The 14744-nt window shown below is 48.0% G+C and overlaps 1 protein-coding gene across 1 annotated transcript; it reads right to left on the reverse strand.

Annotated features, from left to right (window-relative positions):
* Positions 1–12022: 12022 nt before the first annotated feature.
* Positions 12023–14446, reverse strand: LOC149367852 (uncharacterized). The gene has a single exon (XM_089576667.1). It carries the CDS (start codon positions 14444–14446, stop codon positions 12023–12025), a length of 2424 nt encoding a protein of 807 aa, XP_089432793.1.
* Positions 14447–14744: the final 298 nt, after the last annotated feature.

The following is a 14744-nucleotide window of genomic DNA, read 5'->3' on the forward strand; positions in this document are numbered from 1 at the left end:
TTTTCCCTCTACCAGACAGTACTGCGGTTATCTTGCGCGCAGTTAGTCGTTAACGTGACTTATCCGAGTTTTTTCCCGTTCATTTAGATGTGAGTAAGTGCGGCGAGGCAGTGCGCGTCTCTCTCGTTGTTTGTGCCCACCATGATGATATTGATATTGATGATTAGCGCTTGTGTCCTGTCTTCACCTTTTCTGTGTCTCGTTTTTCGCGCTACGTCTTTCAATGATGATATTCTGCTGGCTCAGGATTCTAAACGCTGGCACCGCAGCGGCGACGCTGCTCCACCGAGCCGCTGGTGCGGCGGCGCTGCTCAGGGAAATTCTGGAAAAGTATTGCAAACAGCAAGGATTTTGCCCGCGGAGTAGTCGGTCAGGTAGCGTACGGACTGGAAATCGGCACTTCTAAGCAGATTTCTGCGCTGGCGTGTCGTTTGTTGCCGTCTTTTACGTGCGCTATCATCTATGATAATTTTAGGCACAGGAATGTGGATTTATTGATTTGATTCAGTGGTGTAGTAACTGGATAGGCGAGCTGCAGACTGAAGGTTGTCTCGACGAAGCGCGTGTTTTCGATTACCTCCTTGCGCTGAGCTTGCTCTAGTTCCCATTAAACACATTTCATGCACAGGATTGTAAGCACGACCGCTACTGATTTCAGTTGCTCTTTCCGCACGCATGTCATCGAGATCAAGGGGAGGTAAAGGGTTTACCGTAGTGTCTCTCTGCTTTTGCTACCTGCCTTAATCCTAGGGAAATATGCGCGATTTTAATACATTCATTCACACTTAGCCAAACGCCTACGCAACGCTGTCACACGCGGCGAGAGCTACCGAATAAAATGAACGCGACTTCGGACCTCAGAATTCGTGAAAGCTGGATTCGCTGCTAATATCTATTCATGCTTTGATAATTTGAGCAAAAGTACGTTTTGATGCACCAGGTTACATAAACCATGACAAATTTTGTTTTTTGTTGGCGCCGCGACTCAGGTAAGCCCACAGCGGTAATTTGTTGATAAGCTGGCGCACCACGCATGCGACAAGAAAGCCCTGTTTGTGGGTGGTACTTTATGGCCGAAGGATTAAGAGTGCATGGGAATTGAAACTGCATGCTAGCCGCACACCTAATACTTGATATTGAACAAAAAGCTTTTTTTTTTTGCAGTGGAGCACCAAGACGGTAGCGATATAAGCACGACCGCGTTCAAGCGTCAGCACAATTCACGTGAATGTCAAACTAAATGTCATTAAAAAGCATCAATGTGCTCCCTTTGATAACGTGAATACTTCCTGCAACACAGCCACGCTGCGGAAGTATGCTCGGCAATGTTTTTTTAGCGCCCGAAGCGCGGCTATATGCAGGCGCGACCGCGGAGCTGCCGCAGCCCCGCAGTCCCCAAAGAAACGCCCGCACCCCTGCGCACCAGTCGGCGGAAAATGGCCGCGCCCAGGAGCGGCTCTGGATTCTGGTCTATACCTGTGCCAGCAAGATACATCGAGGCACGTAGCTTTCTGCGCACGCGCATTCGTTGCCCACAGAGTACCTGCGTACGCTCATTTAAAAGCGTCTGTCAGTTGCGGTCTATCAACACGCAAACCGGCGGTGCTTCAGGTTCGTCCGCAGCGGTCGCCGCAGACGGTTCATACAGCTTTCAAGCAGGCACTATCGATGCCCAGGGCTGCACAGCATGCCGCACGATGCTTATCGACAAATTTGCCTGCTGTGTGCTTCGGTCTCTTAAAGGCGCACTGAAGAAGAATATGAACTTGATGTGCACTTTCCAAGCATTCTTAGAAACTTCGAATTATTGTCCTGTGCGGCCGAATTCCGTAATTTAAATCGGATGAAACGTTCCGGCTCCCGCCTTTTTTTTGAACTCGCCGCTGACGGTTAGAGGAGTCAACCCACGCGTGGAGTGGCTTTCATCCAGTCCCGTGTCGGCTTGCCGCTCTGCCATCGGCGGAGTGATACGTAGCGATCGGCGACAGCAAACAGTCCACGCGTATTTTTTGTTTCCGTGGGCCTAATTTGCAGCTGTCTCTGACTGGATCTATTTATTCAAGAAAAGCTAAAAAACAGAATAAAAGCGAAAGCGAAACCGCCACACGACTGCCTGAAAGGCGCCCGACGCCTAAGTAAATTCCTCCTACCTCAGCGGTGAGTTGAAAAAATAAAAAAAGGCCGGAGCCGCGACGTTTAATCCGATTTAAATTAGTGAAATCGGCCGCACAGGACAATAACTCGACGTTTCTAAGAGTGCTCGGAGCGCGCACATCGAGATCCCGCGGTAACAAGACGAGTTCACGTTCCTCTTTCGGCGGCCGGACGCAGGCCACCGGGCGGCCGGACGCCGTCGGTCAAGCCGGGCCAGATAGCTGGCCGGAAGCGGCTGACGTGAGCTGTCAGCGCGGACCAATCAGGGTGCGACCGCGCCTGACTTCCGCCCGCAACATTTGACTCGGCTAGCCAGTTCAATATGGCGACGAAAGCTGCACGCATCGCGTACAACGACAAGCTTATCTCAGCTGTGCAGACGAGACCGACGTTACGGGATTGTTCGCACGCCGCATATAAAGACAGCAGAAGGAAGGTTACCGTGTGGCAGGAATTTGAAGCGGAGATAGGAGAGGACCCTGAAGGTAAGCAAACGATCACCACGACGCCCTCGCCGACATGCACGTGTTTTTTGTTGACATCAGCGCGGGCAGTTCATAGGGACTGCGGCGTGTATGTCAAGCCGCGCCGATATCTTTCATTATGGCTTGAAGTGAAAAACAAAATGACGCAATTAATGGTGGATGCCTTAACTAAATGACGCTTTGCCACCTGATACACCATTTCATCTTCGCAGTGCCCGGACCTACATGTGCGGTGTTTACATATGTGCGAACTGTCAGTGCCCGGTGAACTACACTATATCATTGCTCGCTACATTTGAAAGCAAATCGCAATAAGCACTGCTCAGGTGACATGTTTTTTTTTTTTTTTTTGCAGCGTTGTTGTTTGGAGTGTATAAATGTATCTCTTTGCAGCGGCGAAAGCGATTGCAAGGTAGCGTAAAGAACTACAGCGAGTATGCTGCGTAACTAGGACTTCGATTTACTGGTAGATTGAAACAGAAAAATAGAGGCGAAAACGATCGTCATTGTTATTGTTTTCGTTACCGTAAACGACTGATGGCGGCAGGCACCTTATTCAGAAGTCGGGCACGATGTCGCGACGAAGCGCACATTCCCCCGCAAAGCTGGGCAGATTCCAACGTCGCAGCCGTGAGGAATGCGAGGCAGTTCCTGCCCCAAAAGCGTGGGAAAACCAACGCGCCATGTCTGCGGGTTCGAAATCTTTGTGTGTCAGCTACAAACAGCGTCAGTGTTGACCGATCGATGAGCTGGAGAAGCGGCCGGCGTGCGTGATATGGTGCACCTGCGCCAGTGTGCGAGCATGTGAGCTTGCATTAGAAATGCTAACAAGTTTTAGCTATAGTACAAAATATGTCTTCGTTTACATTTACTACATTTACATTTGGACCACTCGGCCTGTCAACTCGGACCGACATGGTATCCAGCAGCAGGTGCTAACACCTGAGCGGTGGCATTATTGGATCATGCATGGCATATATGTCTATTTATTGCTGTTGGCTTTCCTTTATTTCAGGCTCAAATCCACAAGCCAGATTTAAGACACTCAGGGACACCTTCACGGAGAAGTATAAAAAATGGAAGGCGGGGGCACCAAGTGGTTCTGGAGCCAGTGACTGCCAGGACATCAGATGGCCATATTTTTGGTCACTGAAGTTCTTAAAGGATCAGGTGGAAGTGGGCAGGTTTGTGCCTTTTTCTTCAACCCCTCTGTACATGTGCATACGAAAAAAACTGGCAATATATAGGTGATTGCCCCTGTTGTCAGGTTTAGTAGAAGAATGTTTGTTGTAGTCAGTGAACAGATGTTTGGCTGAACAACACTATGTTTTTCCTTGCCTGAAATTAGCACAAGAAGTAACATCGGACAAAGTGGGGACCGAGCCGAAGCAACCGCTGAAGGGCTATTATTGACAGCTTACAATGAGAACACTGGTAAGTCACTCCATTTGAGGGACCACGAGCGCAACAGCATAGACATTGCACTCAGCAGCTTCTAAATGAATTCTGAGTAGTCTGTCAGAAAGAATGAGCTGTGTGCACTGCTAAAAGTGCGCCAAAAATATCTTTGCAATGCCTAATGAAGCACGTAGCATGTGCAGCACTGTTTGATAAAGACTACAGGTTGCTTTTTGTTCTCTTCGCACTTTACAGACTACGACCCCACTTCGCCTGAGGACACCGCGGATGATGCCATCCATGAGCAAGCAGTTGCTGCTACTCAAAGCAGCAGCAACGTCAATGCTACTGCAAGTAGAACTCGCAGCCCACTGCAAAACCCACCACTCTCACAAAAAAGAGCGACAAGAACACGCAACCAAATTGAAATAGAAAAGCTTGAAGGAATACTACAGACAGATGAAGATGAGCCTGCGATTTTTGGCCAACTGATAGCAAAAAGAATGCGCGCAATCCCAAAAAGTGTGTGGCCACAGATCGAAATAGATCTGCTCACTGCACTGACAAAGTACAGTGTAGAATAAATTAGAATTACCGAACCAAATAAGCCTTTCATGTTCTCTGATAACTAACAAAAAAAAATTCCTGAAACCACCTTCCTACATATCCCAAAGGATCACCTTTTGCAGGTCAGGGAACTCCCTTTTAAGGGCAGTGTTTTGCGACATTCTTTTTCTGTCCAGACAGCACGTGCCTGTAATCTTTGACTGATGCCGCACAAATTGCATCTTTTAATGCTTTTTACGTCACTCTGAGCATATGTATTTGTAGATTTTGGTCTTTTTTTCAATGAAATCCCCCCCAGCTGTAATGCCTTATCGGCAATGCAGGTACTGAATTAAAAAAAACAAAACAATTAGTGTGATTTCATTCTTGCATCCTTCTCTTCACCTACTAGTTATACCTTCTGGTGTGCAGAAAACAACCACAAGCTTCTTTTTCCCAGTAACTGTTCAGCTTCTGGTAGATAAAGCTCTTAGAGAAACGCTAGGGAACACTTCAACACAATGAAAAGGTGGATGCAAATTGAAAAAGATAATTTCAGTTTATTGCTGTATTTACAAGTTTTGGAGCCTACTGATCGCAACATGCACCTCATCATTTCTTTGCTGGTGCCTGAACCCCTGCATGGGCCCACTCCCATGGTACGGAGCCTTTGTTCATGAAATACTCAGCAAAAATATTGCGTGCATCCGATGCACTTTGGGCAAAATTTTTTGATCTTGTCCTTTCCAGCTCAAGCAGCTGGTTGTTTTCTCTTTCCGCCCTCCAATGCCCAGGGACTGAGTTTCCGAATTCATCTTCGCAGTCCACGTAGCCAGCTGGCACATACTCATTTGCCGTTGTGCACATAAAATTGTGAAGGACACAACAGACAAGGACAACAAACTCGGCATTGTGGGGCAGAAGGTTCAGACGATTGAACAGAACTCTCCAGCGAGATGCAAGAATACCGAATGCATTCTCCACAATGCGCCTGCAAATAAAAAAAGGCAGTTTTGTATACTACAAAAGAGGAATTTCCACAACTACAAGAAAAGATAAGGAGAGCTGAAACTTGAAAACACTTTCAATGAATAGCGAAACAGTCAAGTTTAAAATTTTAGTGACAAATTATTACACTGCTGTAACAGCCATACTTGAATGAGTTAAGACGAGTTAACTTGTGGTGCATTTACCATGTGAGCGGCAATACCAAAAGCACTTTAAATGAAGAATCAGATGCACGAAATTTATTAATCTGCAAAACTTATGACTATCTTTTTGCATTTTGCTCGAGCAATCTCAAGCTCAGTACAAAAGAATGCGGGCCTAATTACCTTGCCCTGCTCAATCTGTAGTTGAAAACTCTGTGTTTGGAGTCCATTTGTCTTCCCGGAAATGGCCGCATAAAGTCTCGTCTCAACTGGAACGCTTCATCACCAACAAACACACAAGAGGCCACCTGGGTACTGTTAGGCAGTTTTGCCATACCTGGAATGTCTAGGGATTCCCGCCCGAGGCGCTTTCCAAGTGAGGATGCTTTGAAAATCCCTCCATCACTGTGGCGTCCTGGGGCTCCTACATCGACCATGACGAACTTGTAATTAGCATCAACCACTGCCATCAAGACGATAGAGAACGTTTTCTGAAAGAAGAAAAATAACACATTTTGCTCACATGGCACTGTTTGCTTTAAGGGTTAAATATGGATTTGTTATTCACTCATTTAAAATGTAGTTTCTGCTCATACAACAGCTCTACCGTTCCGAAGTATGCATAATACATAAAATGAAACTTCACAATGTCAGCAGCTGAGTGACTGCTCAATGACTGTTGTCGGCATGAGCAGCCTTGTGCATGCTACCCTAAGCTGTGTACTTTCCCTAAAATCCTGTACTACCTGAAGCACATGCGTCACTTGAATATTGTTGCTCTAATGTTCAGTGGAATGCCAAAAGGTGAAGATGATTTGTACTAACATAGTAATTACTCATTATCATAACCGAAGCAAAACTTTTTTTTGGTCAACTACAAAGTTTCTGCGAAAGCTGTACAGCTTTCCATTGCAGTCCTAGGGCTGCACCTAGGTGGATAATAGTGATTTCTCCCTTGGCACTTGAAGATACAAGAAAAGCTCGGTAATTCTTTCTTCTTGCGAGTATGTTTTTGCAGGCTAGTTGGTGCCTAAGCATTCTGGGTTTTTTGCGCAAAAGACACGACACAAAAGAAACGAGGTAAGGTGCAGGAGAAGTTGAGTAAGCGCTTGTCCTGTCTTCCTCGTTTCTTTTGTGTCGTGTCTTTTGCGCAAAAAACCCAGAATTCTTTCTTCTGTTTGTGCTAGAACACAGTCATTGTATTCGGCCTTATCATACACAGGAACAAACTACAAAATGTGCACTAAATAAAATAACCTCATACCTTGTAGTTGGAGTAGTTACTTCCTGAATTTGGTGGCGCCATGATCTGAACATGTTTGCCATCAACGGCACCCAAACAGTTTGGAAAATTCCACCGCTTGAAAAAGCTATTGGAAATCGCTTGCCATTCAGCATTTCCTGGCACCAGGAAGGACAGAGGGCCCCCTTACAAAATATGTACTGGAACTCCAAAATTCTCGGGGTGTTATGTAAATAGCAAATCTCAACATTTAACTATAACCCAGATGACAACAACAACAAAGCAAACTTCAAACAGGTTTATGTGCAAAAAGAAGCAAGATAACAAGAGACTATATTTCGTAAAACAAGGGAAGACATCATAATGGCACTTTCATGTTTCTGTTATAGACAAAGCCTGACTTCTTGGACGCACTTTTCAAATCTTTCTGGGCCTAGACTTTCTCGTAATAGATTTTCAATGGCCGGGCAGGTCAGAACTCTTCAAACATTAACGCATCAGAAGTGCAAAGCAGTGTTTCTGCAGCTATATACTCACCGGCATGTGGATATCCTTCAAGTGATTCCACAACACTCGACAGGTATCATGAACACAGGTTCGGCATGTCTCTATACCAAACCTGAAAGCTAAAGCTATATCTTTGATTGGGCTCCCAGAAGAAAGGTACCTGCAGATCAACACAAAAATATTGCATGAAATGAATCCAAAAGAATGTATAACATTGCAAATTTCGTCACTGAACCTGAGAGTGATGTCTAGCCTCTCTTCAGAGTTCTAGGGCTCACGGCAAAGGAACACCTTTGTCAGGGGCTTCTTCACGATGCGGTGCAACTCGTCGAACTTCTGTGGTGGCATTCTATAAAATTTGAAGAATAACGCAGGATCTTCCCTCATCACCTGGAACTGAATGAAAAAACAGAACTGCATCATAATGCATGCTTCTAAATGTAAAAGTTTATTCAAAGGAAATCTTGTGCTTATTGTAACTGCAAAACAGGCACTGTTGGGGTAGCTTAATCTCATGAAGCTGCACAAGTTACTTTCACAGATATAATCACAATTACACTAATGAAGCATAAGAAACAGTGGGGCATATTGTGCCCCACTGCGGTAGCAAAAAATAGTCAAAACAGCAATTTCTTTGAGCACTCATCTCAAATTGGGTACTCAGGGTAAACTGAGTTCTGCTTTCTTATTTTCACGCTCCCAGCTGCTTCTCCAGCCGCTGTTATATTAGTAATAAACTTGGCTGCTTGGAAGCGATAAGTAGCTGAGCCCCTCTGTCGTGGATCTCAGGCCGGTATGTGGGCTGCGGGTCACTTCGTAATTTTCCACTTCGAACACTAGTTGACCACAGCATTGAAATGCACAAAAAAAGACTGATCACTACCTTCGCTGCACTATGTAGCTGTTCTTTTGCAAACGCCGAAAACACAGTGACTCGGCGACTACATGCATGACTATGAACTCGCCGAGTCACCGGCGAGCTCATACTCATCACTGGCGCACAAGGAGTTCATTGCTGCTGCAGAAGAGTGGCGGGGAAATCGGGAGTCGTAAAAAAATACATAGATCGTGAACTACGCAGCCAATCGAGAGCGAATCCGTGTAAATTTAAACTCCCTGACTGTTGAATATGAACGCGCGTCAAACTATATACGCAAAGACGTACTCACCGCAGTGTGAAACCCACCTTCAGATTTTTTCTTTTGCCCCACCCGATGTACCCAGAATCTCCTTTTCTTCTTGTGTTCCTCTTTTTTCCTCAGAACCAACAGTTTCAGCGAAATCCGCCGCACGCATCGCCATGGCGATGTATCAGCACACAAAAAGCTGCCACACCTCGCACAGAAACACGCTGCCGCCGGTTGCAGCTTCGGCTGGCACTGATCACGACTACCCATGCACACTGTTGGCAGGCAAAGCAATTGCTTCACGTGTTTCAGTGCATGTTCTAAAAAAAAATAACGGTCAGAACAACGTTAATCCTTAAAAATAACTACTCTTCGCTGCTGCCATTGAATAAATAATTCATTCGTCGCAAATGCAAAGCCTTTTGTCGACATTTTATCGAGAATTGACAGACGTCGTTTCTAGCAACACTGAAATTTTTGTCGGCAGCGGTTTGGCGGCAGCCGCCCGTTTACCGCCTCTTGAGGTGCGGCACAGCGGTGGTCCGTCCGCGTTCCGCCACGCCGCTCAAAATCCGCAGCGCAAGTTCGCTCCATGTGGGTCGCCCTTTAAAAGCCCGACCCACATGGAGCGATTTTCTCGCGAAAAACCTGCGAACGGCCGAAACCTGCGAAACCTGCCAGTCGTGCTAGATCAAGGAGGTTATATAGAAGATACGTTCGCCTGGCGGCCAGCCGCTCACCGGAAGCGGCGAATGTCAGCGCGGCGACAAACATAGCGGAGCCCTTCGAAGCCGGACCACTCACTTCGGACTGAATTCTGGTTGTCGCTGCCTTTTTCACTGCGTTCACTGGCCGTAAATGGAGTATCGGTCTTTCACTTCGTCACACCTTGCCTATAGGAAAAGGTATAAGCGATAGGTTTGGTTTATTTTTTTATTTAGAGTGACAATTCTCCCACTTCTAGGCTTAAGAGGAGATTCGGTTTGTATACAGTAATGGTTCCCGTCCTGAGAACCAGATGGCGCCACTATAGGCTGAGTTTATTTTTGCGTCTCTGCTAGCATACGCTGAACTAAACGTGAGAATGCGCCTGCGTTTAGCTTAAGTAAGCATGCATACGCTTATGGTACGTAGACAGCGTAAATTTATGCTTTTTTCTCACTCTAAGCCGCGACGTGGTGTAGCAAAGCGAGAAACAGCAGCGGCGCGGCGGTTCCGCCTCGTTCGGGCGTCGACAGATGAGAACAGGTACAGAGGTCAAAACGCTGGTCTAGAACGACCGAACTGTGTGCTCCGCAGCTCCGAAAGCCACCGCGACCAGGTAGTTGACGATGAAATCGCACGAGGTTAAAGGCACATGCTTACATCTAAACCACTTTTAACCAAATACTATCGCTAGATATCGGGTGTTAAGCCCGAAACACGCCCATCTAAACAAGCATTTTGCCCTCTGTAATAGTTTTTGCGGCGAGCGGATCCGCTTCGCACGCCAGATTTTTTAATAAGTGTGAATGCCTACTCTAGCCTACGGTCTGATCAATAATGTAAGGGATCGGTAGCGTTCGCGGGGGTCATTGGAACGCGGCTGGGGACACTCAAAGCGGAGCGTCTCCTTTCTTGGAACGCGGCCGCTCACGAACGCGCCGGGAAGTACGGGTGTCCACCCGCCCCGCGGAACCGATTCGCGCACGTTCTGGCACGAATGTGTATTTGTGTTTGTTTTTATTTTTATTTTGTGGTGGAGAGAACGTTCTACTCCGCACATGCTGGCACGACCGTGCGTTTGTTTTTCTGGAAAGGGTGTTACCCTACGGTAGTTGGAGGGCTGACCATGCTCTCGATTAGCCAATGATATGAAGAATGTAGAATGATTGGGTGCTACGGAATGTGGGCCGGGCCTTTAGGGCTTTAAAACTGGACCCCGGAGCTGGAAGCGGGGTTCTGCGCTAAGGTGAGATGCTACGCATCTTCGGCTCTGCCGAGTAGGGGCCTCCCCTAGTGTTAGCCAGTTCCGCCTTTTTGTTGTTTGTCCTTTGCTGTTTAATTTGTCTCTAGTGCCTTAACTTGTATCTATTGTAAATACTGTACATAAAATTTGAAGTGTTCGCCTTACCCCTGCGTCTCAACTGAACACAAGACCGTCTCTGACGGGGCACCCCTGGTGCGAAGAGCTTCAGTCTTCGAGTTGAAACCAACCCGTCTCTGGCGGGGCACCTCTGGTGCAAAGAAGAAGAAGAACCTGTGAAACTTTACTAGTAAAGACAAAATTGATAAAATTGAAACAAATCTAAATAATAATTTGTTTCCTTTGCCGCCCTCTAATAAACAATTCCTTTTGAGTAAGTTTAAAAATCTTTTTGTTGCAGTTTACCAAGATTAAGGCCATGCCGTTGTTTGCAACACTGAAATCAAGACGGCTGCGGTCTGGAGACGGTCGCGTGATTTTCCTTGTATGTGGTGCAGCACGGCGACAGCGCGTCGGCGTTCGGCCGCGCCGCATGAAATTCGCAGCGTCTGTTCGCTCCATGTGGGTCGGCCTTAAAGCTGCCAGGCGTGGTGGATCGCCCTGGGGATCGAAAGTGCCCGCTTGACAGATGAATGAATCACGTCTTGCGACCTGTCTTCACGCACCTGAAGCCAACGGTTAGAAAATCTCAAAAAGACCAAGCAGCGCTCTAATTGGTGCTGAAACATATTATTCAGAACAGCTGCTTTCTATTATGAGCGTGGGGAGAGAGCAGTTAACGAAAAGAACACCGATTGCGTGAGGTATATACAGGCACCATTTTATTGGCATCACAAAATGATCATTATCACAGCAGGCATGTTGCCGGTTCCTTTCTAGGATATGGTCCCGCAAAAATTTGTACAACTCAGCCTAACGGCAAAGCGCGTTAATAATTGAAAGCTGTTACAGCTTTGGTTTAGCCATTTCTTACTGCATTGGGCCGTCGATTCTATATCGTCAGCCGGAAGAGAAAGCCTCGGCGTGCCAATACGAATAAGGGAATTCTGACCTGGCCACCCGCCGTGTTCCACCCAGTCTCAATCTTCCCTTCTGCTCCTAAATCTCCCCTAACACGGAGAGGGAAATTTATTACTCTCCAATTCTATAACTACCAACAAGGGCAGGTGATGGCCAATGAACTGAATTTAAATTATGAAAATATATGGAATCACTCAAGATACGCTAATTCAATTCGCTCAGTAATTAAGGCCTTACGGCTGACGCTGGGATACCATGACAGAATGCATGCCTATATGGCTAAACCAACTTAAACAGCTTTCGCCTTTAAGGAATAAAAATGTAAGCACATGGCAGAACCAAGTGATCATGATATTTTAAACAATGCATAGACGTAGCACATATTTTTGCAGGAACGCGTGTACAACATTCAGTGCGGCATCATTCTACTCCGGTGAAACGACCACGTCACTCAAGAGCAAAAAATGCCGTATGCGACGAAGGCAAAGTTCGGGCAGGTCACCCAGTTGCGTCTTCCCGTCATCCCTGGCGCAGCACTCTATGCCGCTGCGCACCACTCCTGCGAGGCGCATGAACTCTGTGAAGTCTTTCAGTCCGAGCACACACCGAGCAATCAGCTCCTTAGCTTGAGCTTCGTCGACGAACGCCGTCGCCTGAAGCTCGTCTACCAAGGTCGGAGAGGTGGAGATCTTCTCGAATGCCTCCGCAGTGTACTTCACACGGGTGCCGGTGACGAAGCGAGCAGCGCGCTTCGCCAAGGCTCGGTTCCTGCGCAGGATGTCTTGGATGGCCAGGCGCTCTCTAATCCCATCAGTGCCACCATGAAAACAGCGTAGGCCCTGAAGAGCGTAGTTATCCGCAAGCTCCGGCTTTGAGAGTTCGGCGATGAACACGCTGAAAGCTCTGAGACTGGGAGCGCGTAATGTGAAACTACGCAGGGCTCGACTTCGGAGCAGGAGGCTGGCGAGCGGTGCCATGTCACAGAAATTCTGCCTCGAGAAGATGGCGGTCATGCTTCTGATGCTCGCATTTCGGCAGACGGCCTCGCATATAGCGGGTCCGCACACATTCCAGCACTGGTTACAGCACTGCAATTCCAGATACAGCGCCAGGTGTGTGATGCTAGTCGCGCTCTGGATCAGCTGAACGATCGGCGTTGAGGCTGGCTCTGTCGTACCATTGAAGCACAAAATCGAGTACAGTCGTAGCGTGATGTGCGTGAGGTTACTAGACACGGTCGCTCCGTCCACAGCGGTCTGGAGCCGGGCGAGGGGGACGGCGAACGAGGGGCAGCCTGTGTCTGGGTAGTGCACCAAACAGTGGCCCTTGACGACGACTCTGTCTTGCAGGCCACATTCAGAGAGCGTTTTGCAGATTTCCCATCTGTGGCGACCGAGGTCTTCGAGGATGATCTTCTTGAGCGACTTGTTCGCGGCCACCGCTCGGCAAAATTTCCGACATTCTAAGAGGCTAAAACCGCACATTGAGAATGTCAGTTCCGTGATGGAGGTGTCATTCTCTAGCAGAGCGGATATCCAGGGCTTTACATAATCGTAGTCACCGTTGTGCCAAATGTAGCACCATCGGCATGAATGCCGATGGAATCCTTCAACTACTCCGTCGCCAGTGTAGCTGCACATGAAGCTGAAGTACCTCAGCGTCTTGTTTCTGTACAGAAGCTGTTTTATTGCAGTGGCGTACTCCAACCTGAGTGTGCTCACCACTAGCTTAAGTCTAACCAGCACCTTGTGAGTAGCCAGGGCATCGCAGATAGTCAAGACATCCATGTCTGGACCATACTTAGCCTCTTTTATAAACAGCGATCTCAGGGACGTATTCAGCCTCAGGTACGTTCCAAGAGCGACATGTGGGTTGCCTATGCCGTATGGTGCATTGCCACTGTTGAGAATCCATGTCGAGAGTGACAGGTTTCGGATGCTCCTGTTTCGGAACAGCCCTGCTAGGAAGGTGTTGGCGTGCTCAGGGTACACACGGACCTCCAAGGCTATAAGCGTCTCCAAGGAAGCTGTTTTGGCAAGAAGAGCCGCAAGATCGGCAATCAAGTGCCCGTGCAAGTTCGCGGAAAGGTCGAGCGATTTCAAGCGTGTCAAGGAAATTACACTCGCTGCAAGGGCGCCGGAGATAACGACCCCTGGCGACCTCAAGTCCAACGAAAGCCTCTTCAGTCCCAGCGCGTTGCGAATTGCGAGGCACACGATATCTTCATGGCCGGAGATGATTTCGTCGTTGATGGTGACTTCCGCAACGCACCGGTGCTGAGTCAGCAGATAGTACAGAAGTGTCGCGGCTCGGTGCTTCTCTTCCGTCATGTTGGGGTTTCTCGTGCATGCGCAGTCACTCGCCGGAACGAGGATGAGCTGGGAGGCAGCGTCCTCTTGTAGTTCCAGCCCGACTGCCCAGAAGAAGCTGTTCCAAGCTTTCATGTTGGCTACGATGTGGCACAGATGGTCTTCCCGGCTCGTGCATGGTCGACGATGGTCGACTCTTAGACCAACGTACCGGCTGCAGACTCCGTCCATCGGTTCCAATGGCAGTGACGGGGCCTTTGTCGGGTGAAAGTCTTCGGGTACCTCAAAGCTTTCGAGCGCTTCATCGTTTTCGCGCTCCTCTACGCCTGCGGGCTTCTCAACGCCTGGGGATGCCTCGACTTCGGCGGGCACCTGCTCGTATTCGGGTACTTTGTGTTTGGGAAAATCAGCCTCCTCGGGAACTGGCACCTCCACGGGAACGTGAACCTCTTCGGACTCCGGAACCTTTTTAGGCGCCAAAACCTCCTCTTTTTCAGCTTTGACGGCAGCGCTTTCATCAAGGCGCTTCCGCTTGGGCATGATGGCAGCCCCGTCCGGATGGAACTGACCTGCACGAAAAGCATCGCAGGATTAATATATAAGGCCGTTGGCGCAGCTCAAATCCCTAAACACGTTTACTACTCATCTTGCACAGGCTGGTGACATGAGGAATGTACAGCGCCAGGACGAAACGTACTGAGTGGTGGGCTGTGACGAAGGCGGCGCTCAAGTTTTTATGTGAAATAGAATTGGATACCCGTCTTTGCACTACCTACACTGTTTACACAGTTTAGTCTATTTACGGGTCGACATGCGTGAGAGTGCACATTTGTGTTTT

The sequence above is a fragment of the Amblyomma mixtum genome, chromosome 1 (genome assembly GCF_055824585.1).
Source record: "Amblyomma mixtum isolate Tamu chromosome 1, ASM5582458v1, whole genome shotgun sequence".
Taxonomy (NCBI): domain Eukaryota; kingdom Metazoa; phylum Arthropoda; class Arachnida; order Ixodida; family Ixodidae; genus Amblyomma; species Amblyomma mixtum.

Excerpts from the sequence above, each read along its gene's own strand:
- LOC149367852 (XM_089576667.1), bottom strand. The coding sequence starts at position 14,446 with ATGCCCAAGCGGAAGCGCCTTGATGAAAGCGCTGCCGTCAAAGCTGAA.